The sequence below is a fragment of the Toxorhynchites rutilus genome, chromosome 2 (genome assembly GCF_029784135.1).
Source record: "Toxorhynchites rutilus septentrionalis strain SRP chromosome 2, ASM2978413v1, whole genome shotgun sequence".
NCBI lineage: Eukaryota > Metazoa > Arthropoda > Insecta > Diptera > Culicidae > Toxorhynchites > Toxorhynchites rutilus.
Genome location: NC_073745.1, coordinates 285,815,808 through 285,841,672, shown reverse-complemented (window position 1 = coordinate 285,841,672; position 25,865 = coordinate 285,815,808). Strand labels below are relative to the sequence as shown.

Genomic DNA, 25,865 nt, shown 5'->3' with positions numbered 1-25,865 from the left:
TCAAATCGTACCGACCAAAACGGACAACCAGAGCAGCAGCAAAATACAATGAAGCACGATTGGAAAGGAAAAAGAAAAAAAAATTAACAAAACATTGGTCGCAGTCTCACACATGCGTAATTCTCGAGCCAGCCAGTCATCTTAAAAATCCCCGCTCCGCTGCCGTAACGATCATTCTCATCCAAACCGTACACCACATCGTTTCGCATCACATCAGATCAACAAACCAACCAAGCAGCCATGTCTGGACATGGCAAAGGAGGAAAAGTTAAGGGAAAGGCAAAATCCCGCTAGGCCAAGCGCGTTAGTACCAGTGCACCAGTCCACCTAGCCGGCGTTATATAGTTTCGGCCGCCGAAGTGATCGAGTTGGCTTGCAAAGATGCTCACGACAATAAGAAAACTCGCCTAAAGAATAGAGCACATTCGGTTCGGTGGCAACAACTAGTTTCAGCGAGTGGCAAACGCAATCGCAAAACGGCAGCAGGTGGAAGAAGGAAAAGGTTTGTTTATACAGACTGCTTTGGTGGCAAAACCAGCCACCGTAAAACACGGCGCTTTTCAGGGCCATTAAACCTTTCAAATAGAGTTATTAAAAGTTTTTCACAATACCAATGCATTCTAAAGTGACATAATATAACATATAATATAAACTGATTTATTTTGTTTATGCTTATTCTTGGATTTATTGGTGGTTGCGGTCTTTTAAATTGATCATTCTGTTTTCACAAACCCATGCATGGTTTCCGAATTAAAAGTGGCTTCAAATTACAACACATTGTATGTAGGATTTTTATTTTTTTATTTTTTTTATTAATCCGTTTATTTTTACAGGCTCAGTTACATAAGTTTAATGGAGCCAAACTCTTAACTATATTTCAACTAGCATATATCAACATGTTGTTTCCTTAATTCTATGGTTAATGAAATAGGAAACCGATTACTCGCGGTCGACTCGAGTTTAGAAGGGTGACACATTTTCATTAGGAAAAGGATGGGATGTAAGGAGATGTGTGTTTACACTCGCACTCACATTCACATTCACATTCTCATTCACACTGACACTTCACACTCAATTCTTAAAACTATCCTTACATCTAATATGTATTTACAATTTAACTTATTCTAATGTTAGTAGGAAGGGAACCGATAGCTCGCGAAGGACGAAAAGGAGGGGAAAAGGATGTATAAACAATCACACTCGAAGATCGATAGCTTTAAGGAAAACATATATTTGGGACATGTAATCAAGGTCTAACCGAGCCAACACATCTCTCACCGGCACATTGGACTGCTTTCCTCCAGCCCGAAGGGAGTTTTCTAAATTCGATCTGGCGACAAGATACAACTCGCACGACCAAACAACGTGTTCGATATCGTGGTAACCATGGCCACAACCGCAGAGATTGCTGTCGGCAAGATTAAAACGAAAAAGCAGCGCGTCTAACGAACAGTGATTGGACATGAGTCGGGAGAAGGTGCGAATAAAGTCCCGACTCAATTCCAGACTTTTGAACCACGGATTGAGGCTAACCTTAGGGATAATTGAGTGGAGCCACCGGCCCAATTCATCTTCGTTCCATTTGCGTTGCCAGTTAACGATGGTATTTTTACGAACTAAAGAATAAAATTCATTGAAGGCGATTTGACGCTGATAAATTTCGCCTTCAATTGCACCTACCTTTGCTAATGAGTCAGCCCTCTCATTACCCGGAATTGAGCAATGTGAAGGGACCCAGACAAAGGTAATGACATAACAGCGTCTGGATAAAGCACTCAAAATTTCTCGTATTCTCTCAAGGAAGTACGGCGAGTGCTTTTCCGGCCTCACTGAACGGATAGCTTCGACAGAGCTAAGACTATCCGTTACAATGTGATAGTGTTCAACAGGTCGTGAGGCGACGCTGTCCAGCGCCCAGTGTATTGCTGCCAATTCAGCAATATACACTGAGCAAGGATACTGAAGACTGTGTGAGGTGCTAAAAAATTTGTTGAACACTCCAAATCCTGTGGACTCATTCATAGAGGACCCATCAGTAAAGTACATATTATCACAATTGACACGCCCATACTTTGCTTCGAAAATCGTAGGAACGATCCCCGATCGATGATAATCTGGAATTCCATGGATATCCTGCATCATGGACAGATCAAAATGCACAGAGGAATTGATGTAGTCAGGAAAACAAACACGGTTGGGAATATACGAAGAAGGATCAACCTGCATGGAGGCGAATTCATGATATGAGCTCATGAATCCAGAATGAAAATTTAGCTCGATCAGCTGCTCAAAATTTCCGATCACCAATGGGTTCATAACCTTACACCGAATGAAGAACCGAAGAGATAATAAATTGAAGCGATCTTTTAGTGGGAGTACGCCTGCCAAAACCTCGAGACTCATGGTATGCGTTGAGGGCATACATCCCAACGCAATACGGAGACAAAGATACTGAATTCGCTCGAGTTTAATGAGGTGTGTTTTGGCAGCTGATTGAAAACAGAAACTGCCATACTCCATCACTGAGAGAATAGTTGTTCGATACAACATTAGAAGATCTTCGGGATGGGCTCCCCACCAGGTGCCGGTAATTGTACGGAGAAAGTTTATTCTTTGTTGGCATTTTTTACTCAGATACCTAATATGGGCCCCCCAAGTACATTTGGAGTCGAACCAGACCCCAAGATACTTGAAAGACATAGCATGAGTGATCGGTTTACCCAAAAGTTGAAGCTTTGGTTTTGCTGGTCTATGCTTCCTAGAAAAAACCACCATCTCTGTTTTCTCCGTGGAGAATTCGATCCCTAGCCCAATGGCCCAGGTTGAAAAATTGTTCAAAGTATCTTGTAAGGGTCCTTGCAGTTCGGATTCGTTTGATCCTACGACAGACACCACTCCATCATCTGCAAGTTGTCTTAGGTTGCAATTTTGTGTAAGGCAATTGTCGATGTCGCTTACATAGAAGTTGTACAAAAGGGGGCTTAAACATGAGCCCTGGGGGAGTCCCATGTAGGAGACCCGACTTACTGTCGAATCCCCGTGAGAAAAATTCAAATGTTTCTCACAAAGCAAGTTATATAACATATTATTCAATAGAGGCGGCAGACCCCGAGAGTGTAATTTGTCTGACAGGACCTCTATTGAAACAGAATCAAAGGCCCCCTTTATGTCCAAGAATACTGAAGCCATTTGTTTTTTTTCGGCGTAAGCCAATTGAATTTCTGAAGAAAGCAACGCAAGACAATCATTCGTACCCTTGCCCCTGCGGAACCCATATTGTGTATCTGAGAGTAGGCCATTCGTTTCAACCCATCGATCAAGGCGAAACAAGATCATTTTCTCCAACAATTTTCGTATACAAGACAGCATTGCTATTGGGCGGTACGAATTGAAGTCGGACGCGGGTTTTCCGGGTTTTTGAATAGCTATAATTCGTACTTGTCTCCAATCATCTGGAACAATATTATGCTCCAGAAACCGATTGAATAAGTTCAACAAGCGATGTTTCGCCACATCAGGGAGATTTTTCAGCAAGTTGAACTTAATTCTATTCGATCCCGGAGCAGAATTGTTACATGAAAGGAGAGCAAGAGAGAATTCTACCATCGAAAACTCGGAATCAAGATCGCACCTATCTTGTGGTATATCTCGAACTAATTTTTGCACAGGAGCTGAATCAGGACAAACCTTTCGTGCAAAATTAAAGATCCATCGATGTGAATATTCCTCGCTTTCATTGGATGAAGAGCGATTTCTCATGTTTCGAGCCACTTTCCATAATTTTTTCATTGACGTTTCTCGTGACAAACCTCCCACGAAATTTCGCCAATAAGCACGTTTTTTCCCTTTGATCAAATTTTTGAACTGATTCTCAAGGGCTAAATACGTTTGAAAATTTTCAGGAGTACCACGTTTCCGAAAAGCTTTAAATGCATTCGATTTTTCTACATAAAGCTTGGAACATTGGCTATCCCACCATAGATTGGGAGGCCTTCGGAAAATGGTGGAACCTGGATTGGGTTTCGTTTGAGCGCGAACTGCGCTGTCATAGATCAAACGAGAAAGGAAGTTATACTCCTCTAATGGAGGTAAACCATCTCTGGAATTGATGGCTAGAGTAATCGCGTCCGCATATTTTTTCCAGTCAATGTGTCTTGTGAGGTCATATGCCATGTTTATAGATTCAGAAGAATTCGACCCAATGGTGATGGAAATTTTGATTGGCAAGTGATCACTACCGTTGGGGTCCTGGATTACATTCCACTTGCAATCTAACGATAGTGAATTCGAGCAAAGCGAGAGGTCAAGAGCACTTGGGTTAGCAGGAGGTTTAGGTACACGTGTTGTTTCCCCAGTGTTCAAAACGGTCATATTGAAGCTGTTACAAAGGTCATATATCAACAATGAACGATTGTCGTCGTACTGTTCCCCCCAGGCAGTTCCGTGAGAGTTGAAGTCTCCCAAGATCAATCGTGGCTCAGGAAGGAGTGAGCACATGTCAACAAGTTGCTTGCGGCTAACCGCAGCTCTCGGAGGCCAATTCAAGCTGACAATACAGAGGTCTTTGCCTCTGATGTTTGCATGACAAGCAACAGCTTCAATCCCTCCAATAGGTGGAAGGTCAATTCGAAAAAATGAGTGGCACTTATTGATCCCCAATAGCACCCCTCCGTATCTGTCATCACGGTCCAAGCGTACAATATTGAAATCATGGAAAGAGAGATCATCTCGCGAAGAAAGCCAAGTTTCGGACAGAGCAAAAACATCACAATTGAACTTATGAATTAAAAATTTGAATGTATCCAATTTAGGGATAAGACTACGACAATTCCACTGTAAAACAGTGATATCTCCGACCTCTCTATTTGAATTAGACATCAAGAGAGATAATCATTGCAAGGAGGGGCCATGTTTGCATCAATTGTTGCAAAATTGTCTTTAATACTGGAAGCATTGAAATGACAATGGTTCTGATGGAGTCGGAAACGTTAAAACACTTGAAGATTTGATCCAAAAGGTCAGACAACTTTATAAATCCCGATTGGGAAGTTGAGCTGGACGGAAAAATAGGGACAGTTGGGGTTTTTGATGTCCCCTCGAGTGCTGGGTCGTTCGAAGGTGAACTATTCCCACGGAAGCCAGGAGGAACCTGATTTTGCTTGTCCGCTGCACTCGTTTTTTTAGGCAAGCTAACAGGGGATATCACCGGAGGGACTTGTGATTGAATTTTGGGAGTGGTCACATTTTTGCGCCGGGGATTCCCTTGGGAAATAAACGGTGTACCCCCGTGAGCTGTGTCCGCTTCCATTTCGTCAACTGGCAACGTGGAAAAGATATTGTGTGAGGAGATTGGATGTTGTTGTTGTTGGGCCTGTGGAGAAGCGCCCTTTAAAATTTCCGCAAAAGTGCGTTTCGAGCGTTCCTTTAAAGAGCGCTTCTGTTTCTCCCAGCGACTCTTGTAATTTTCACAAGCTGAGAGCTCATGTGGGGTCCCCCCGCAATATGGACACTTATGCTCAGTCGCACTGCAGGATTTGCCCACATGTTGCTCTCCGCAAGTGGCACAGCGCTCCTTGTTGGCGCAGTAGTCTGCTGTGTGACCAACTGACTTGCATTTGTTGCAAGTCATGGGCTTTGGCACGAAGAGACGCAGCGGAAGCCTCAATTTGTCCACCATAACGTAGTCAGGGAGGGCGGAACCAGCAAAAGTTACTCGAAACGAGTCGGACGGCGTGAATTTTGTTTTTCCCTCTTCCTGGGACACTTTTCCTAATTGATGGCAGTCCAATATTTTAACTTTCGTCAAAGGGAGCTTTTTAAATCTGCCATCTCCCTCTTTTATTAATGCGCTCGTCAGACCCGTTTCTGTGATCACCCCCGAAATTTCTACGTTATGGCAGGGCACATAGACGCGATATTCTAGTACGAACCTATTGTCGACAACAATCTCGTTAGCTTGCTTCCGATCAGCCACGACAACACGCAGTTTGTTCGGTCGAACCTTTCTAATTTCGACCACGGAGGAATAATTTTTTGTCAGATCTTTCATGATCTGAATGACGTTGAGCGATTTCCCGTTGGGTTTTGGCCGGAAGAAAACAACCCATGGGCCAGATCCAGATGCATCTTCTGGATAGACCTTGACACGCGGAGAGGGGACAACTGAGGGGGAGGACGAGGTCGATTGTTGAGCGGGAGCGGGAACAGTTGGGCTGGGAGGCAAGTTCGGGAGATAATCGGAAGCGGGAGCGGGAGATTGAGGGGGCGAAGTGGAAAAGTTTGCCAATTTTCTTGAAGGGGGCTTGTTGAGGTTGATTAACTCTTCCTCTGAAAAGACATCGTCTGGGGGGGGGGGGGAACGCGTTTAAGCGACTTCCCAGTAGTTAGTGAGGAGGAAACATCAGATTCAATGTCCATATCAAGAGGATCGCACTCTGCCATTATGGCAGATATACAATTATACTTTTTCTTTTTTTTTTTTTAAATCCTTAACCTAATATATATATAAACTAAAATACTTGAAGCGCACGGTGCGGATGATTTGTAACGGTGCTCCAATCGAACCACGTGATGATCGCTTGGCACAACAGCAATGGTGTATCGCACCACAATACGATGACGAGGAACGGCACACGCTCACAGCGCCCGCAGTGGAGGACTTCTCCCTCCCGCTGGTTGTGATTACTTATCACTTCACTCTCGCAATAAAGAAAACACCGTTAGAGCGACACAATCACTTCAGCGAAACCGATAACGGTATTGTTCCAACACAATAACGGACACGAACAACTTTGCGTCCGGCGGCTTCGGACTGCGCGAGCTGACTGGTTGTATGTAGGATGACATTAACGAATTTTCTCGGTAGCAAGAAGTGCTTTCTTTTGTTGATAACTGAAAATTGACTGACGTTACATCTGTATTGTATAGAAAAATAACCAAGGAGCAACATGATGAGCTATGTATTTCCTGCTGCTCTGTTCTTATTTTAAAGGACTTTAATCCGAAGGTCATCCGCCCCTGTATTTACTGTTGGTTTTTCAGAACGCTTATAGCTCGTTTGTTTCTCGACAGATCGTAGAGTTCGTCTCCAAAACCTCAGTTCTTTTTCATTTTTATTTACTTTGTTTGCGGAGACTACATTTACAATTCATTCGTCTCCACCTATGCATTCCCTATCACAGCCATCATTTTGATTGTACGATTTGTGCATACGCCGAAAGATGCCCGGCGTTGAACATTTAATAACAGTAAACAGTAAACTAATCCATTTTTCAGGTAGATAGGTAGGTATTCACGTAGGAGAAAAAAATAAAACAACATATTTAAAATATATATTTAGCAAAAGCTGTCCCCTTTGTATAGTCCTACGTCACTCCGGTTATGTCCCCGACATTACCCACCCGTCTTTTAGCAAACTATTTTTTATAATTTGTTTACCGGGGAGAGATTGTGTGAATTTAGGAATGTTTTTGGACTTATTGATTAGTGACTTTCCGATAGATCATTTTATTTTAGAGAAATCGTACATTGTTTCCGAATTAAAGGTGGCGTCGCAGTACTGCATATTGCATGTAGGATGGGAAGAAGGTGTTTTCCAACAGAGAGAGCTGTGTTCTTCGGTTAAAACTGAAGGTGAAAATTCGTTCCACTGCGATTGCTATGGCCGCCGTCACCAAAACACTACCAAACGATTTCGGATATTTTGTAGCCGTTTTGCGAAAGGTACTGCATAGTAAAATTTGTGGACTCTTACTTTAGGAATGATGTTTTTAGGAGCATTGTAGATGTAATTTCGCTAAGAGACAGTGAAAGACTACACCCATAATTAATTTTTAGCACATGTTCTGTCATCCCAATTTATTACATTAAATGACACTTGAAACAACAGAAAATGTCATGAATCAAATACAATACAGCACGCATGAAAGCATTTCGCATACTTTGCTACATATACGGTCCAGACCGAGGAAGATATAGATTCACGTTTATGCTCTACTTTTGACGTAGGACTACGTCTTTCATTTCTATACCGGGGTGTAAAATCAAAATTTCGAAAACGAAAGCGTTACGCCGGAGACCGAGATTTTGAGCGTTAATAGCTCCTAAACAACTGAACGAAATGGTATGATAAACACTTCATTCGAAAGATAAAATGTCTACGCGTTATATACTTGTTACTTTTTGATCCAAAAACTTGTTTCAATAGTCTTAAAATTGCTTTCAAAACAGGCTATTGAAATCACCAATCGGTATATAAGCGAGCGGCGCTCGGAAATCCACTCAGTTCTAATTGGACAGCGATTGGAGCATGTTGTCGCTGTTGCGGTGAAGCTCTTTATTTATCATGAAAGCGCGGATGAACGGTGTCACCAAGAGCCTGTTTGTGCACCCTAGGCCAGAAGGGAATCTATCAGGAGGAGAGTGATGCCACAAACGGTTCCCTGGGAAGACATCGCTACACACACATACACGCGCGGCTATTAACAGGTAGTTATCGAGTTGGCATTAACCACTGGTGGGCTTCCAGTATCGAGGAAAATGTGGAAATATCTAATCGTTACTGAAAATAATCTGCCAGTTCCTCTGGGAATTTTCAAAATATATTCATGTGAAAGAGTTTAATTGAATGTTTTCTATCCATGTTACACTGTGACCAAATATGTTTCAATCAAGTGCTATTAACAGGTGGTTATCGAGTTGCCATTAACCACTGGTGGGCTTCTAGTATCGAGGAAAATGTGGAAATATCTAATCGTTACTGAAAATAATCTGCCAGTTCCTTTGGGAATTTTCAAAATATATTCATGTTAAAGAGTTTATTTGAATGTTTTCTTTCCATGTAACACTGTGATCAAATACATTTGGTTTTGTGGTTTTTCAATCAATCGCAATTAGCTTCAGAAGATTATTCTTCCCCATCAGTAGGATATTTCCGTATCCGATATTGTATGCGCCCGCAATCGATTATTGCTCAGTCGCCGAAAGTTCCGAGCTCAGAGAGTTCATTCCCCTCTAGTTTGCCTTCCAAATTGCCATCGTAAACCACACCTTCTCTCGATTCAATCACACACAAAAAGCATACTTAAGCGATATTCTGGTGGTGAGACACATTCATTTTTCGTGAGGACATCGACAAGACAACATCGTTGCCTAACGTGCTGGAGGAGGTGGACGGCGAAGGATCGACACATACACGCGCAGAACTCTTTCCGTTAGGATGCCATTCAGCATCGAAAGTTCCGGAAAGATCTAATCATTGCTGGAAAAATAAAATAATGTTTCAATCAAGTGCTATTAACAGGTGGTTATCGAGTTGGCATTAACCACTGGTGGGCTTCCAGTATCGAGGAAAATGTGGAAATATCTAATCGTTACTGAAAATAATCTGCCAGTTCCTTTGGGAATTTTCAAAATATATTCATGTGAAAGAGTTTAATTGAATGTTTTCTATCCATGTAACACTGTGACCAAATATGTTTCAATCAAGTGCTATTAACAGGTGGTTATCGAGTTGGTATTAACCACTGGTGGGCTTCCAGTATCGAGGAAACTGTGGAAATAACTAATCGTTACTGAAAATAATCTGCCAGTTCCTCTGGGAATTTTCAAAATATATTCATGTGAAACAGTTTAACTGAATGTTTTCTATCCATGTTACACTGTGACCAAATATTTTTCAATCAAGTACTATTAACAGGTGGTTATCGAGTTAGTATTAACCACTGGTGGGCTTCCAGTATCGAGGAAAATGTGGAAATATCTAATCGTTGCTGGAAAATAATCTGCCAGTTCCCCTTGGAATTGAAAATTACATTCAAGCGAAAGAGTTTATTTTAATGTTTTCTATCCATAAAATATCCATATAATACATTTGGGTTTGTGATTTGTCAATCAAGTACAGTTAGCAGGTTAACTTCTGAAGATTATTCTTCAGAACAAGGTTTTTCGTATCCTATATTGGATGCATAAAACCTTGTGCCTCCAACGTAACGCTCTTGTTTTCGAAGTCTCCCAAATATTCATTTATTCATTCATTCAGAATGGATTTAGATTCAACTTCAAACAAATGATCTCTAAATCAACGATAGTCCTACGTCACCCTTGCGGTTATACCATAGATATAACCCACTTCCTGTTTTTACTCTTAGAAAACACTTTCCAACTTCATTTTATAAAGAGGTGTATGATGATTACGCATTTATGCAACAGCACCAGTGGCTAGCGTGGACGCGTGGAAAAGTCTTGCATTCCAGTCGGTCTTGGTTCGATCCCCGTTGACATCGTTTGGTCTTTTTTAAACGGTTTTATTTAGCTTGCCCTGTAATTCTTATGTTTGTATGTTTGTAGGTTTGTATGTTTGTAACATGTTTGTAGCGCTTTACCACGATAATCGAAATTTGAACTCCTTCCTGTTGACCGATTGATCTGAAATTTGGAACACACCTCTATCTCTGCAGTCATTATAAAACTGAGTATTTCATGATTTTAAAAATCCAAGATGGCGGCCGCTACAAAATGGCGGCAGCATATTTTCTCAAAATCCCATCAATATGGGTATCAAATTAAAGGGCTTGACTAGTAAAACACAGTTATTCATCCAAAATGGCCGCCACCACAAAATGACGGATTACGCATTTTCTAAAAACCCCATCAACATGGGTATCAAATGAAAGGGATTGACAACATTTAAATCCACATTTATTTATGAAAAATGCAAATCCAAAATGTCCGCCACCAAAAGATGGTGGATTACATATTTTCTCAAAACCCCATCAATATGGGTTTCAAATAAAAGGACTTGACTAGTAGAACACAGTTATACATGCGAAATGCAAATCCAGAATGGCCGCCACAACAAAATTGCGCTATATATTTTTTTCCAAACCCCAATCAATATGGGTATCAAATGAAAGGGCTTGACTAGTAGAAAACAGTTATTTATAAAAAAAAATGCAAATCCAAGATGGCTGCCACCACAAAATGGCGGATTACATATGTTCCCAAAACAAACCCCGTCAAAATGGTTTCATTCAACTTGACCTGTTTGTATGTATGTTTGTATGTCTGTAGGGTTGTCCCATATTCATAAAAAATTTATCCCGTTCCTTTTGATTTATTGATCTGAAATTTTAAACAAACCTTTATCTGCTGTCATTATAATACTGTGTATTCCATTATCTTGAAAAATCCAATTTGGTAAAAAATGGCTGAATGGCTTGACTTGGAGAACACACTACATTATGAAAAACATGAATTCAAAAAGGTGTATGTATTTTTTTTCTAATCCCCTCAATATCGGAATCGAATGGAATGATTTGACTAATAGAATACAGTACATCATCAACATATTTCGAAGAAAATTAGGTAAGAATTTAAAAAAAAAAGTTAAATGGTTTTATTGTAGAGAAGTATACTAACCTATCTGTATGATGTACTAAAAACTAGAAAATAAAAAAAGTAAGAAAAAACCTTTTTAAGTTAAACGGTTTAATGTACTTAAAACTAGAAAATAATTAGGCAAGTAGCAGTTAATAGTTATCACATTCATTCCTTCATTAATCTAGGGCAATGATGAGACTAAAATCAAATCTTGGGCAGATCGGATTTCCATTATACACAGTTAGTTGATTCATCATATGCCCACGATTTGATTTTAGTCTCATCATCATCATAGATAGTTTCAAATGTTATCATGAGGGAAGATAGTGAGTTCAAATTTATTCTGGCTGTAGTTCAACTCTTACATTATAAGAATGAAATCTGGATACAATCCCAAAAAAGACGAAAAAAGAGAAAAGAAAGGGATGTCTGATCCCATGCATACAAACATATTAAAGCTTTTGAAACGGATGCTTTTATTTGCTCACTTCACCCTTCAGGACACGAAAAAGCATTTTTTCTGCTGAAGATGAAATGTTTTCTGCCAAACGCTAGTTTGGGTGTACTTGGGTATCCAATAAGTTCAGTGTTTCTGTAACGCTCTAGACAGCGAGCAATCTACAGTACATACTAATGCTGAGACAGAGTTAATTTGTCCATGTTATTGCTTCACTGCCTTGAGAATGGTTTGCGCCGCTTAGTGCAAGCACATATTTTGCTTACATTACACCTGAATTTAAATATGAATAAAATGCATCATAATGAACTATTTAGTCCGACGTCTTTCCGGTTATATCCACGACATTACCTATCCGTCTTTTTATACATAGCAGAGGCACATAGGATATGTCAACATTTCAAGTGTTTTGGTGTACTTAATTCCATGTCCTTACAAAAAAAAACGATGCAAATTCTTCGATCCATTATTTTTGATAGCAGAAAATTGCCGAGCACATCAAAACACGCCTAATAAAAGAGTTTTCAGCGTATACAAACTTGTATTAAGAGGGCAGATCACCACGTTCTACTCTCAAATAAATTTTATGCCCCGGTAGTATAATTACATAGTTGGTTATAGCCTATGTACTTTTTGTTGATTTCGGTAGATGTGGGATCACAACTGTAAGTCCCCGACCACATCATAAAGAATTTTTTACAAACTAACCTTGAATACAGATATCACATCAAAACAAGTATTGTAGCAAAATTTATGAGTTCGGACAGTATGATTGTAAAATTTGGGGGAAGTCTGTATGAATATAAAGTGTACTTTAAAATAGAGTTGCAAGAATGTATTAGATACGATATGATATACATTTTTCGATCCACTACCAGAAAATCCTTATTCAAATAAAATTTGCACACATTCTGTAGAAGCTTCAAGCGTTAGTTGAGGAATAAAATGTTTCAGTGCTTTTCAAACCCTCAAAAAGTGTCTTTCGTTGAGTTTATTTCTACGATTTCTAAGCGATCGCACCTTTTTCTTTTCGTGTTTCCCATGTTTTTCCAGAAATGAGTGGCATTTGGTAGCGGGTGTTGGCAGAACGATAATGAACGAATGTTCACATGGTTGATCTGACATTGGCGTTTTTAGTTAGAGCATTTAATCATGAATAATTTCACGCTTCCACAACGATTAGAAATTGTATTTTCTGAATTCGACATAGGTCAAAGGTTTTTTTTTATTTTAATGCTGTTTGGCTAATGCAGTGAATGGTTCAACAGTAAATGTTTCCGAGTATCGCATTCTTCAAGGACACGCAGATTCGAATTGCCATATTGAAATATCAATTTTGGATTGGCTTTCCGGAACGTGCCGCTCGTGCTACAAAAAAACGTGTGCACCCACCTCTGGATTGTCTAATAATAATTGCAAACTGGCAATAATCGAAAATGATCGTCTTATTGAAATATTGGCGGTGGTGAATGTCCTCATATAATACTCTTTACACTCGTTTGCACAGGTAAGAAAAACAAGCCAACCCAAGCTAGGCGCGTGCGACGCATGGCAACGGCAGTTTAGAACTGTAAAAGCGTCGCGTGACCGCCGCTGCGGTCAATTTGATACGTCAGCAGCAACAACGAAAATCAAACACAGCGTATGAATGATAATCACACGAATATTCAATGTGTGTTATCTGCCAATTACACTGATTTGAGAAATCGAATCGCTAGCGACAAGCATGGCTCTTTGGTTTATCTCAATCGAAACAGATACCATTCATAGCTCTTCCTGTTTCCGAACTACGGTCTGCATTGTACAAAAGATAGAATTATCACGATGTCAATGTATATCGAATGTAATATGTTTTGTCGGGCGGTTGCAGCATTTGTTGGCACAACAAGGTCAGATGTGGTTAGAGTCGTGAGCGTGCATAAAACATTATCCCAGGTTGCAAGCCAGAGAATGAGGGCATCAAATCAGCACATGATCCGTGGTTAGAGAATGCTTCCAACTGAAAATAAATTATAAGTTCCTTGAGAACGGTGAACTTGAATATTCAGGAACTGATTAGCTCCACAGCAGCCTCTCCATGTCGTATATGAGTACCGATTTTGAAAGTGCATAGATCGGGTTTCAATGAAATCGAAATCAGCAATTCATATCTTTGGGAATTTGAGTCTCAGGTGTACATTGGAAGTTAAAAATAAACTGGGTAAATATTTATAGGAAATCTATTACGACGGCACGTGTGCATTTTTCAAGTACTTTCTGACGCGAGCACGTATAATCAATCAACTATTGACCAACCCATTCAACGTTGCAATCGTTGTGTGAAGATGAATGTCCTCGAAATGATTCAATGTGAAACTCTGGTATCGCTATCGCATAACTAATGTGAACAATTTGCGTAGAAATAGGAAAGTTAAAGCATGACCGTCTGCTGCTTTCACTAAATTAGCGTTTGCTTCATGAAATTAGCAATGTAAGGGTGACAATCGGTATCAGCTTATCTTCGAATGATTAAATGGATAAAGCTGAATACGGATTACGCTACGTGTGTCAATTTTTACTACAATTTTTATTCTTGCAAGATTAGTTTCAATGTGTACATTCATAATTGAATGCATCAACATCGCCTTTAATGCAGTATTGCTGAAAATAACCGATGATCAGTATAAACTGATAACGAATTTCAGGTTTCAATAATCATGATAACCGTATTGACCGTTATTGAAGGTCATGATTTGCAGTTCGGCATCCTGAATTCATTTGCAATGTGTGAATGTTTCATAACGTTCCATTATTTCCCATCAAATCTGATATATTGGGAGTATGAAAAAGGTTCGAGGTGTTTTGTAGTTAGTACAATGTAAATTATTCATTATTTTACTATGATCGGCTCCTTCGAAAAATGTCATCGGTCCGAACAGGTGTCATCTGGTAAATACGGCACATTTGCAACATGTGACCAAACGTTGTCATGTAAAAAGACAACTTTGTCTTGTCAGTTGGCATACAGAGGACGTTTGAGCTTTAATGCTCGGCTTAATTGCATCATTTGTCAGTTCAAACCAAATTCGTTAGACTGTAGCAGTTAGCTGATCCCACCAGATGCAAAAGCTATCCATGAACAGTTTAAGTTTGCGTGGTCGTGGTGGGCTTACCCCATGATTTTCCAATTACTTCTTGAATCTCGACACAAAGGGATTTCGATTATAATTCTGGAGCCTATTAAATATACGTTTGCACTTGCATGTACACCGGCAATGGTAACGCCTCTATGATCGTGGCAACATACGAGCTATTGAATGTCTAAAGTTATTTGCACGTGATAAAACAGCGTTCGACTACTCTTGAGTTCATACGGACACCAGTTCACTAGTTTTTGTATCATTCCCATGGTCTTGGAACAAAAACGTCAATCGCCTAACCTTCGGTAGCTTGTCCAATTTTTCGAGACGTTCAAGTTAACTGTTCGGCACATTCTTCAAAGCATTTCGCTCATGGTAAAACCTATCGTAGAAAATTGATTAGCATGAGCTTGTAATGTATCCGTCTATTATATATATAAGTGATAGTCAAATTTCTGTATCTACCCATCGTTTGACGGTTTCCTCACAAGTGACGCACTTAGCAGCCCTTTAGCTTCAATGCGTATGTTTATTTTCATACTCATTATTGATTATATGTAGTGAAACTAACAGTCACCTCCATAACCCTAACAAATCGACTAATGCGAGACCTGTCTGACCTTTCTAGTCCTGTCTGATTTCAGTGACACCTCGCATGAATATTCCTCATAGGCCGACTTCGAACCTATCGGATGCTTCTGCTGGTTTTATATCCAGCCCTACATTTATGAACCTACGTCAAGAAAAAAGTGTGTGTACATCGCTAGTAAAACAAATCACGAAAACTTCACATATTCAGCAGTGAAACATATATAAATGAGTGAAACGTAGCATCAAAGTTGCTTGCAATTGACAATTGCAGCGGCAACGCAACGTCGGACGCCAGGATCGTTTGACAGAATGACAGTGTGTCATTTTGAAGACATTTGGCTCATTGTGGTGTAATGTAATTTAATAAACACGTGAAGATATTCACTGATTTCTCGAAACTGTGTGGAAAACAAATGAAACCAGCACGTGGTTAGTATGGTTAGCGTTCGAGTTTTGCACGCTGGCGACCTTATTTTTAGAAGATGGTTTCTTGTAAAACAAAACATGTGCCCTCCATGAGTTTTCGTCTCATTTGAAGATATTGCTTGTCATCTCTGATGTTCACACTTGTTTACTGATGTTACTGTGTCAAGCATAAGCAGATTATTCAATCAGGCTCTATGTTGGTATAAATGTTGTAGCACTGTTACTTCGAAATTAAGCAAATGGAGGAAGACAACACCTTGAACGGCTAGGTGTTTTGAAATTTTTGTTGTATATGTTAGATGCAGATCTCTGCTGAGATTCTCTTTACGTTGTTTGTATACGAGAATCAGATTTGAGCATTGACATCACCGAGTTTCAGCTGTCATTTAACGGTTCCATTGGAAAGTTTGACAAATCTGATAATAATTTGGTTTCTGAAAGGAGACCTGACAGCTAGCTTCTTGCTCTTTTTTCTGCTTATATGTGAGCAACATGAATCCCAAACTACGCGGGATATCAAAATAACACATGTTTTTCGTATCATATAATCTCAGATTTTCTAAATTGGTTGATGTAATACAAAAGTATTACATATTTTTCAACAAATTAACAAAATAAAGTAGAAGTACACCGTGTCCGATATTTTCATATACAAACTCAAATGTGATTATTTTACATGAGATATTCAGATTTTATTGATTATTTCTTGAATGAAAAGTGATATTATGATGATCATTTACAATACATGTTTCAAAATAACATCGCCTATAACATTTTTGAACAGTTTTAAAGGTTTCTTAAACAATTGGTAATTTGCCACGTTTGCATGTACACCACGTGCACCCGTGGCCGAGTGGTTAGCGTCTAACATTGCGGGTTCGGTTCCCGTTCTGGCCGGAGGATTTTTCGTCAAAGAAATTTCCTTCGACTTGCACTGTGGTCACGCGTATTCAAGAACTTGGCCCTCGGAATACATTCGAGGCGTGTTATTTGGCCTAAGAAATCTCAACTAAGTATTATTAAATGACGCTAGTTGATGCATACGTTGAGACGGCAAAAGTTCCACAGGGAACGTTAACGCCATTCAAGAAGAAGAAGCCAATACCTCGCAAAAACATCACGGAACTTGCCAATACCATTGTAGGAAATTAAAAAAAATGAGTCCAAGATGGTTAAAAATGGTTAAAACCATTTTTGACAAGTTTTGTTGAAAATCGTATTTTTATGAATTTTTGAAACTTAGAATTTTTGTATGCTTACAATAAAGTTTAGCCACAAATTATGAATCCTGATGTGATTTAAAACAAAAAAGCTCATGATCAATTTTCTAAATGCAGTTATTCTCGAGATACATAAAAAAATATTTCTAACTTATTATTATTTTCATAGTAAATAGGCCCGTTTAATATGTTTGTCGTGTTATACCATCTTGTTATTTTTTTTTCACGTTTAAACATCAATACTCTATAATTCTTTCTAAGACACTTTTTCGCTACGACTCATAGTTTTTGAAATATAAATTATCAAAGATTTCTCTTACTAAAATCGATAACGCCCTATTGTTGCACTTGCACTTGAGTCAAAAAAAAAAAACAATTGCTGTGGAAAACTAATTTTTCTTCTAACCCAAACGAAATACAAATTTTCATTCGAATCAAAAATACATGTTTTTAAAATCTGCATTTCTAGGACGATTTCATTTGGAATTGCTCTAGAGGCTTCCTTACGATGCATTAAATGCTCGTTATTAACGATACGGGTAGCACACAAATGTATGGGAATGATTCTAAGTTTCTTCAGTTAAAACAATTTAAGGACTGGAGAATCGTGACGTATGGCATACCAAACAATCTCACAGAATTTTCGATTTTAATGGCATGGCATGTTATTGACATAAAAAGTATTCCATGAAAACATGACTTGTTTTCTGATCTGGCATCCTTACTGAAAGACGCAGTCCTACGTCAAAACGTTGCCAAAGTTTTTTGTACGTAGAAGGTTGTCGAGGGACCTCATCGAAAGTAACATTGGTAACAACGTTGTAATCGAGATGACTCGAGGTTGTCGACTAGTTTGTCTACCTTGTTAGAATTGCATGAAACGTCGAAATTTACTGTTATCTCAAAAAATAAAATTTCGTCAAAAATCGACTTTTCAGACAAAAAACGACCAAGCACAAGTTAAAATTTCTTTTTCGAGATAACAGTAAATCTCGACGATTTCATGTAATTCTAAGATATTTGGCATCAAACAATTTTTTTGAGAACCTAGATTTCCTTTGCCCCTTGGGTGATTTTTCGATTTTCAGAAAAATTAAATTTTGACATCTGCGACAATAGTAAATGAAGTCCGAATGAGCTAATATTTTGCAGAGGGTATTTTATCGTGCAAATCAACATTTCGCAGGGAGTCCCGTATGAAAAATATATGACGATATGACGATTTTCATTGGTACCCTAAACCATACGTTTTGCCTCGTATGCCGAAAAAAGTTCCAGAACCGACGCTCACATTGATGAACAAACTTTTTTTTTCGAAATAACAGTAAATCTCGACGTTTTCATGCAATTGCTAGACATTTGGCATCAAAAATTTTCTTTCGAAAACCCTGATTTCCTTTACTCTCCCCTTGGGTGATTTTTCGGTTTTCAAAAAACTCAAACTTTGACCGCTTTGGGACACTAGTAAATGAAGTCCGATTGAGCTGATATTTTCGTAGGGTAGTTTTTAGTGAGAATCAACATTTTTAATCAAGTTTGAAAAATCGAGATGGCCATTTGCACTCTAGTGTGCATCCACGGGAGATGTGCTAATGAGCGTTGAACGAAGGGATACAATGAATTCTGCAAGGCTTTGATGTTGATGGACTGTTCAACGTTGGTTTTGGCTGTTTGTTTTATCAATCCAGCTCTGCCGTTTTGTAATCCAAATATAAATTCGAAGCATCTACAGAATGTGAGGACGCATTTTTTCTGTCAGTGAAACACAAACCAGGTGTCTGTTTTACCCTGACTGTAGGTGTCGGTGTTACCCCGAATGGACTCAAATTTCAAAACAAAGTTTGGAGCATCCAAAAACATCAAAATCACCTACCGTCTTACAAAATACACTGAAAGATAATCTAAGATGAATTAGTCTCACAGAAATATCGTATTTCCAAAATTTTCTGACTTAAACCCTTAAATTCCACTAGCGAAATTTTACACGGACTAACTTCTGTTTCCTGACCGGTTCTGTTTTGTTGTTTGTTTCGACAGCAATGCGACTCTAAACGTAAGAAATGACAAGTTTGTACAGAGGACATCGGAAAATTTGCAAAAAATGCTCCCAACTGAAATAATCAAGAGGTGTCGGTATTACCTTATTTTCCCCTACAAAGTGATAATGAAACTTTTTGTTTAGTTATTACAACCATTGTAAAAAGCGATACTTGGCATAAATGTGACTAATAATGTTGACAACGTAACTCATAGTTCCCAATAAACGCGTCGAGGTTTGGCTTCAAAATTCTGGTTGTCATGCTTTCAATTTATTACTCGACTAGTTGACCGGCAAACTTCGTCTAGCCCAAATTTTATTTTTAATATCACATTCACGTTTTCTTACTAAGCGTACGTTCATGGATCCAATCGCAGAACTGTTCATTGATTGATCTTCTAATCTACCCTTTAAAATTACCTTTTACTATAAAATTCCTAGTATTTCTACCAAAACTCGTCATTATAATATCAGACACAATTCTCGTTCAAGATTTTTAAACCACCTGCAAATAACATGCTCTCCGTTACAGGAAATAAATGTTTGATACAGAAAATATGATATAATAAAGACAGCCCTAAATCGGCCAATTCCTTTCTCGAGTTTTGCTCTTACACATTCGACGATCCATTTTTATTTATATCTTCTATCTATCTATCTATATATATATATATATATATATATATATATATATATATATATATATATATATATATATATATATATATATATATATATATATATATATATATATATATATATATATATATATATATATATATATATATATATATATATATATATATATATATATATATATATATATATATATATATATATATATATATAAATGGATTTCTGTCTGTCTATCTGTCTGATTGTTATGGACTCGGAAACTACTGAACCGATCAACATGATATTTGTTATGTAGGGGTTTTTGGGGCCGGGAAGGTTTTCGTGATAGTTTGAGACACCTCCTCCCTCTCTAAGGGGGGGGGGGGCTGCCATACAAATTAAACACAAATTTCTGCATTACTCACTGCATTACATTAATCAAGCAAATGAAACCAGATATGGCATGTGCAGATTTTAGGGTGCAATAAATGTTTTTACAGTGTGTTCAGTCCCTGAAGAGAGAGAAACATTGGTTCCCAAGCTTCATCCCACCTCCTTTTGGTCATTCTCCTGTCACCAGGTATAAAGGGTGTGTCACATCAAATTGCATCACGGAAAAAACGCTGTAGAAATTCACCCAGTAGACCGATCCTTTTGAAAATTTTAGACAGTAAAATAAAAACTATTAAACAACTTTTGGCATTTTCTTTTTATTCATACTTCGAGCCCAAGCCCGTATGCTCGCACCTTCCTCTTTACCCCGTCCATAAGGTTCTGTACAACGTCAGGTTGTAGTTTTTTTCGAACAGAAATCCATTTTCTCTTGAAGTCCGCCTCCGATTTGACAACTTTTGGGTTCTTCCGGAGGGCCTGCTTCATAATCGCCCAATATTTCTCTATTGGGCGAAGCTCCGGCGCGTTGGGCGGGTTCATTTCCTTTGGCACGAAGGTGACCCCGTTGGCTTCGTACCACTCCAACACGTCCTTTGAATAGTGGCACGAAGCGAGATCCGGCCAGAAGATGGTCGGGCCCTCATGCTGCTTCAATAGTGGTAGTACTCGCTTCTGTAGGCAATCCTTAAGGTAAACCTGCCCGTTTACCGTGCCGGTCATCACGAAGGGGTCGCTTCGCTTTCCGCAAGAGCAGATCGCTTGCCACACCATGTACTTTTGGCAAACTTGGATAGTTTCTGCTTGCGAATCTCCTCCGGAACGCTGAATTTGTCCTCTGCGGAGAAGAACAACAGGCCCGGCAGCTGACGAAAGTCCACTTTGACGTAGGTTTCGTCTTCCATTACCAGGCAATGCGGCTTCGTCAGCATTTCGGTGTACAGCTTCCGGGCTCGCGTCTTCCCCACCATGTTTTGCCTTTCGTCGCGGTTAGCAGCCTTCTGAACCTTGTATGTACGCAGGCCCTCCCGCTGCTTGGTCCGCTGGACGAATGAACTTGACAAATTCAGCTTATTGGCGCGTCCCGGACCGAACTTCTCGGATCACGTCTAAACTGCTTAACTACGCGCTTGTGATCTTTTTCACTGACGGAGCATCCATTTTTGCCGTTCTTCACCTTCCGGTCGATGGTTAGGTTCTCGAAGTATCGTTTTAGTACTCTGCTGACCGTGGATTGGACGATTCCCAGCATCTTACCGATGTCCCGATGTGACAACTCCGGATTCTCGAAATGAGTGCACAGGATTAATTCACGACGCTCGTTTTCGTTCGACGACATTTTTCCAAATTTACGAAAAATTTACAGTGAAGCATGGCCAACGTTATCTATACACTCTTATCTGATTATAAGCGATAGCTGAAGATATAATTCCTAAAAATTAAATTTCTACAGCGTTTTTTCCGTGATGCAATTTGATGTGACACACCCTTTAGCAGTCTAGCAGCAAGGATCACAGGAGTATTTTTCCAACCGCAAAGCAGCAAACAACGAAAGAGAGAAGTGAAGCAAAGCGTGAACGTGTTGAAACCTGTTTTTTCTTCCATAATACTGAGTAGTAAAGAGTTTACATTTTAATCCTGTCGCAACGTGTGTTTTTTGCCATTTGCCCAGTTAGTTCCTTCCAGAACTGATTCCCGAAAGTGTTTCCGCTGAGAACTTCAAGTTCAAGTGTCCAGGTTCTGCTATACAAATGAAACACAAATTTCTGCGTAGCTCAACAACTAATCAAACAAATCGAGCCAAATTTGGCAGGTGTAGGTTTTAGGAGGCGATAAAATCGCCGAATTACACGCAAAACTCGAGAAATGAATTGTCCGATTTATTCTATCTTTATTCTATCATATTTTCTGTATCAAACATTTATGCCATGTAACGGAGAAACATATTATTTGCAAGTGGTTTAAAAATCTTGAACGAGAATTGTATCTGTAAATAATCTGATATTATAATGACGAGTTTTATTAGAAATACTAGGAATTATATAGTAAAAGGTAATTTTAAATGGTAGATTAGAAGATCAATCAATGAACAGTTCTGCGATTAGACCCATGAACGTAAGCTTCGTACGAAAACGTGAATGTGATTACGAAAAATAAATTTTGGACTAGAGGAAGTTTGCCGGGTCAGCTAGTTTTTATATATATATATATATATATATATATATATAGATAGAAGATAGATTGACGAAATTATTACATTCGATCTCACTTTATAACCTATCAATCCTCCAGGGAAGGAAACCACCCGGACGATTACAGTCGTTTAACCTATCGCAAGCTGCTGGAGGAAGTATGTCGGTTCGCCAATGTGCTGAAGGCCCATGGTGTGCAGAAGGGCGACCGAGTGTCCATCTACATGCCCATGACGATGGAGCTACCGGTTGCAATGCTTGCTTGCGCTCGAATTGGGGCCGTTCACTCGATTGTGGTATGGTTTCGAATAGTGTTCGTTCACGCTATGGAATCATATTGTTTTAATGGCAATGCTCTCTGCTTAGTTTGCAGGCTTTTCATCGGACTCTCTGGCTGAGAGGATGCACGATTGTCAGGCAAAAGTTTTGATTACCGCCGATGGCGCATGGCGTGGGGAGAAAATACTGCATCTGAAGGATATTTGCGATCAAGCGATGAGTAAAGCCGAAGAAATGGGCCATAAGGTGGAGTCTTGTTTTGTGGTGGCTCATATTAATCGGGTGACCCCTGGTAAGGAGGACTGGGATGGATCGTTCGAGGTATTGTGGGCTGATCAAACAGATTCGAACTTTTAAAAAATCAACAATATTTTTATTTCAGACCCCATGGACTGATGATCGAGACTTCTGGTGGCATCAGGAGATGGAAGACGCCGAGCCGGCATGTTACCCCGAGTGGATGGCTGCTGAAGACCCGCTGTTTATGCTGTACACCAGTGGATCTACGGGAAAACCAAAGGGTGTGCTTCATACTACAGCAGGTTATCTGCTGTACGCAGCGACAACATTTAAAATTGTTTTCGACTACAAACCACATGACGTCTACTGGTGCACTGCAGATATTGGCTGGATCACTGGTCACACCTACGTATTATATGGCCCTCTAGCCAACGGAGCAACCTCAGTTATGTTCGAAGGGACTCCATTTTTCCCGGATACTGATCGATATTGGGAAATCATAGATAAATTCAAGGTAACACAATTCTACACGGCTCCGACGGCAATCAGATCACTCATGAAATATGGGGATGCGCCTGTACTGAAGCATGATTTGACATCCTTGAGGTAAGACGTGCTGGAGTACAAATGCACGAGGCAATGGTGAATAACGATCTTCTTTCTGTACAGAGTCCTTGGCAGCGTTGGTGAACCAATTAACCCCGAAGCATGGATGTGGTACTACAAAGTGATTGGCAAAGAAAAGTGTTCGATAGTGGATACCTTCTGGCAAACGGAAACCGGTGGTCATGTAATTACACCACTCCCTGGGGCTACTCCCATGAAACCGGGATCTGCGGTAATTCGGCGCTCATTGAAATGTCTTAACCAGTTATATAAATGGATTTTTTCAGTCTTTCCCTTTCTTCGGTGTGAAACCCACTTTGCTCGATGAAAGCGGCAACGAAATTAAAGGCGAAGGTGAGGGATATCTAGTTTTTTCACAGCCTTGGCCTGGGATGATGCGAACACTGTTCAACAACCATCCACGATACGAATCTACTTATTTCTCTAAGTTCAACGGATATTATTGCACGGGCGATGGTAAGTTCTAGAAAATTCATTATGTGGAAGATTTTAAATACTCTTCTTCCCTAGGAGCTCGACGAGATGCCGACGGTTACTACTGGGTCACAGGTCGCGTCGACGATATGTTGAACGTCTCCGGTCACCTGATGTCCACCGCAGAAGTCGAGTCCGTTCTGACCGAACATCCAATGGTATCCGAAGCGGCCGTAGTTTCACGACCACATCCTGTGAAAGGAGAATGTTTGTATTGTTTCATCACTCCCAACCAGAACGAAGTGTTCGATAAAACGTTAATCAATGAGCTGAAAGTACTGGTAAGAGAGCGAATCGGTCCGTTCGCACAGCCGGATGTAATTCAGCATGCTCCTGGCCTCCCGAAAACACGATCTGGTAAAATTATGCGACGGGTGCTACGAAAGGTTGCAGTTAATGATCGTGAAATTGGCGATACATCGACCCTGGCAGATGAGGCGATCATTGAACAACTTTTTGCTAACCGACCCGATGCCTAAGAACATTCCACGGACAAATGAGCTCAGCCCTAGATGAAATGAACCACGCTTTGATTTGAGAAAAAACATAGTTACTTTGTCATGACAAGAAAAAATTCTGCAAACGTAATTTGGCGAGCTTAGAGTGTGATTGGGAAGAATGGCTTCTAACGGGAACTGCTAGATCTTGCATGAGGATGGTGCTAACGAACGAAAAAATCGGAAAGGATTAGGGAGTATGATAGTAAAGAGGTCTAATACTGTTGATACGATTATACACTTTTTAGAAGTAAGTTGCTATTTTACTACGCATTACAAAGACATAATGTGGGCGGATGTATGTACAAATAAGCCACATTCCGAAGGAAACAGTGAATCTATAACGAGAAACTCGTTGATGTAGGTGTAGATGTGCTTTACAGATTGTATGTTTTAATATTTATAGTTTTAATTACTATTTTATAAGTGAAAAATGTGAAAAGGTTAGTTTCAAACGACCCAATAGCTGAACATGTAACATGTTATGTAATTGGTAGCAACAATTTTTTTCAACCAACAGCGGCAACACAAATCTAAACTAGTAGCGTCTAAGTTAGAAAAATGTGCACAGATTTCTGTTATTACATACGCTTTTTATGTTTTATAAAATAAAATAAACACTACATATGATCAAGACACTTTTTTGTTTTCCTAAAACACTCCCACATCCTACACAATCCAATGTTTAAGCGTTCTTTCGAGCCCATAGAGCGATTTGGTTTCCCTTAGAAAACACTATTTGGAACAGATGAAAATTGAAGGGCCATGTTAATACATATCATTTCCTTTGCTTCCACCGAGTAGAGGGAACTTGTAATTTTAAGAGAATGCTTTAAATAACACTGAACTTTAATTGTGAGTCAGGATAATCAAATCGGTAGTAAAATCTGCATAACTAACCTAAATCATGTTATAGTCTAGGTAGAAGATTTTAACGGTAATATGAAAAAAAAATGAACACGAAATATCAATCCATTGATACCTACTGATGAAGGTATTATTCGCACAGATTTAATTGCCCATGCTGTTGCATTCTGATAACAACCTAGTCCTGAGAATTGAATCTTCCAAAATGCCTAGCGTAGATACAAAAATGAACTATGTTGCATACATATCAGTTTTAACTCTTTGTGGTCGTATTTCTGCTCTCAGTCACCAAACCTTTTTTACCGTTCGGCTCGTTTGTCTGCTCTCAACAAGGAATCATGCTTATCGTATACTTTATTCAACCATGTACCAGTTTGCACTTTTTCTAATCGAATCTTAATGTTTAGTGAACTTGTTCAATAATTAATACAGATCCTCTCTGAATAATAGATAA

General features: G+C 39.4%; 1 protein-coding gene across 2 annotated transcripts in view; it reads left to right on the top strand.

The window, feature by feature from the left end:
* The window catches only part of LOC129766498 (acetyl-coenzyme A synthetase), a 38,490-nt gene extending 13,310 nt beyond the window's left edge, over positions 1-25,180 (top strand). For both annotated transcript variants that reach the window (XM_055767065.1, XM_055767066.1), the window contains 6 exons: positions 22,528-22,723; positions 22,794-23,027; positions 23,089-23,552; positions 23,616-23,784; positions 23,840-24,029; positions 24,084-25,180. In XM_055767065.1, the coding sequence (XP_055623040.1) occupies positions 22,528-22,723; positions 22,794-23,027; positions 23,089-23,552; positions 23,616-23,784; positions 23,840-24,029; positions 24,084-24,526 (1,696 nt within the window). In that variant the 3' untranslated portion in view covers positions 24,527-25,180. The remainder of the gene's footprint in view (positions 1-22,527; positions 22,724-22,793; positions 23,028-23,088; positions 23,553-23,615; positions 23,785-23,839; positions 24,030-24,083) is intronic.
* The last annotated feature ends 685 nt before the right edge of the window (positions 25,181-25,865 follow it).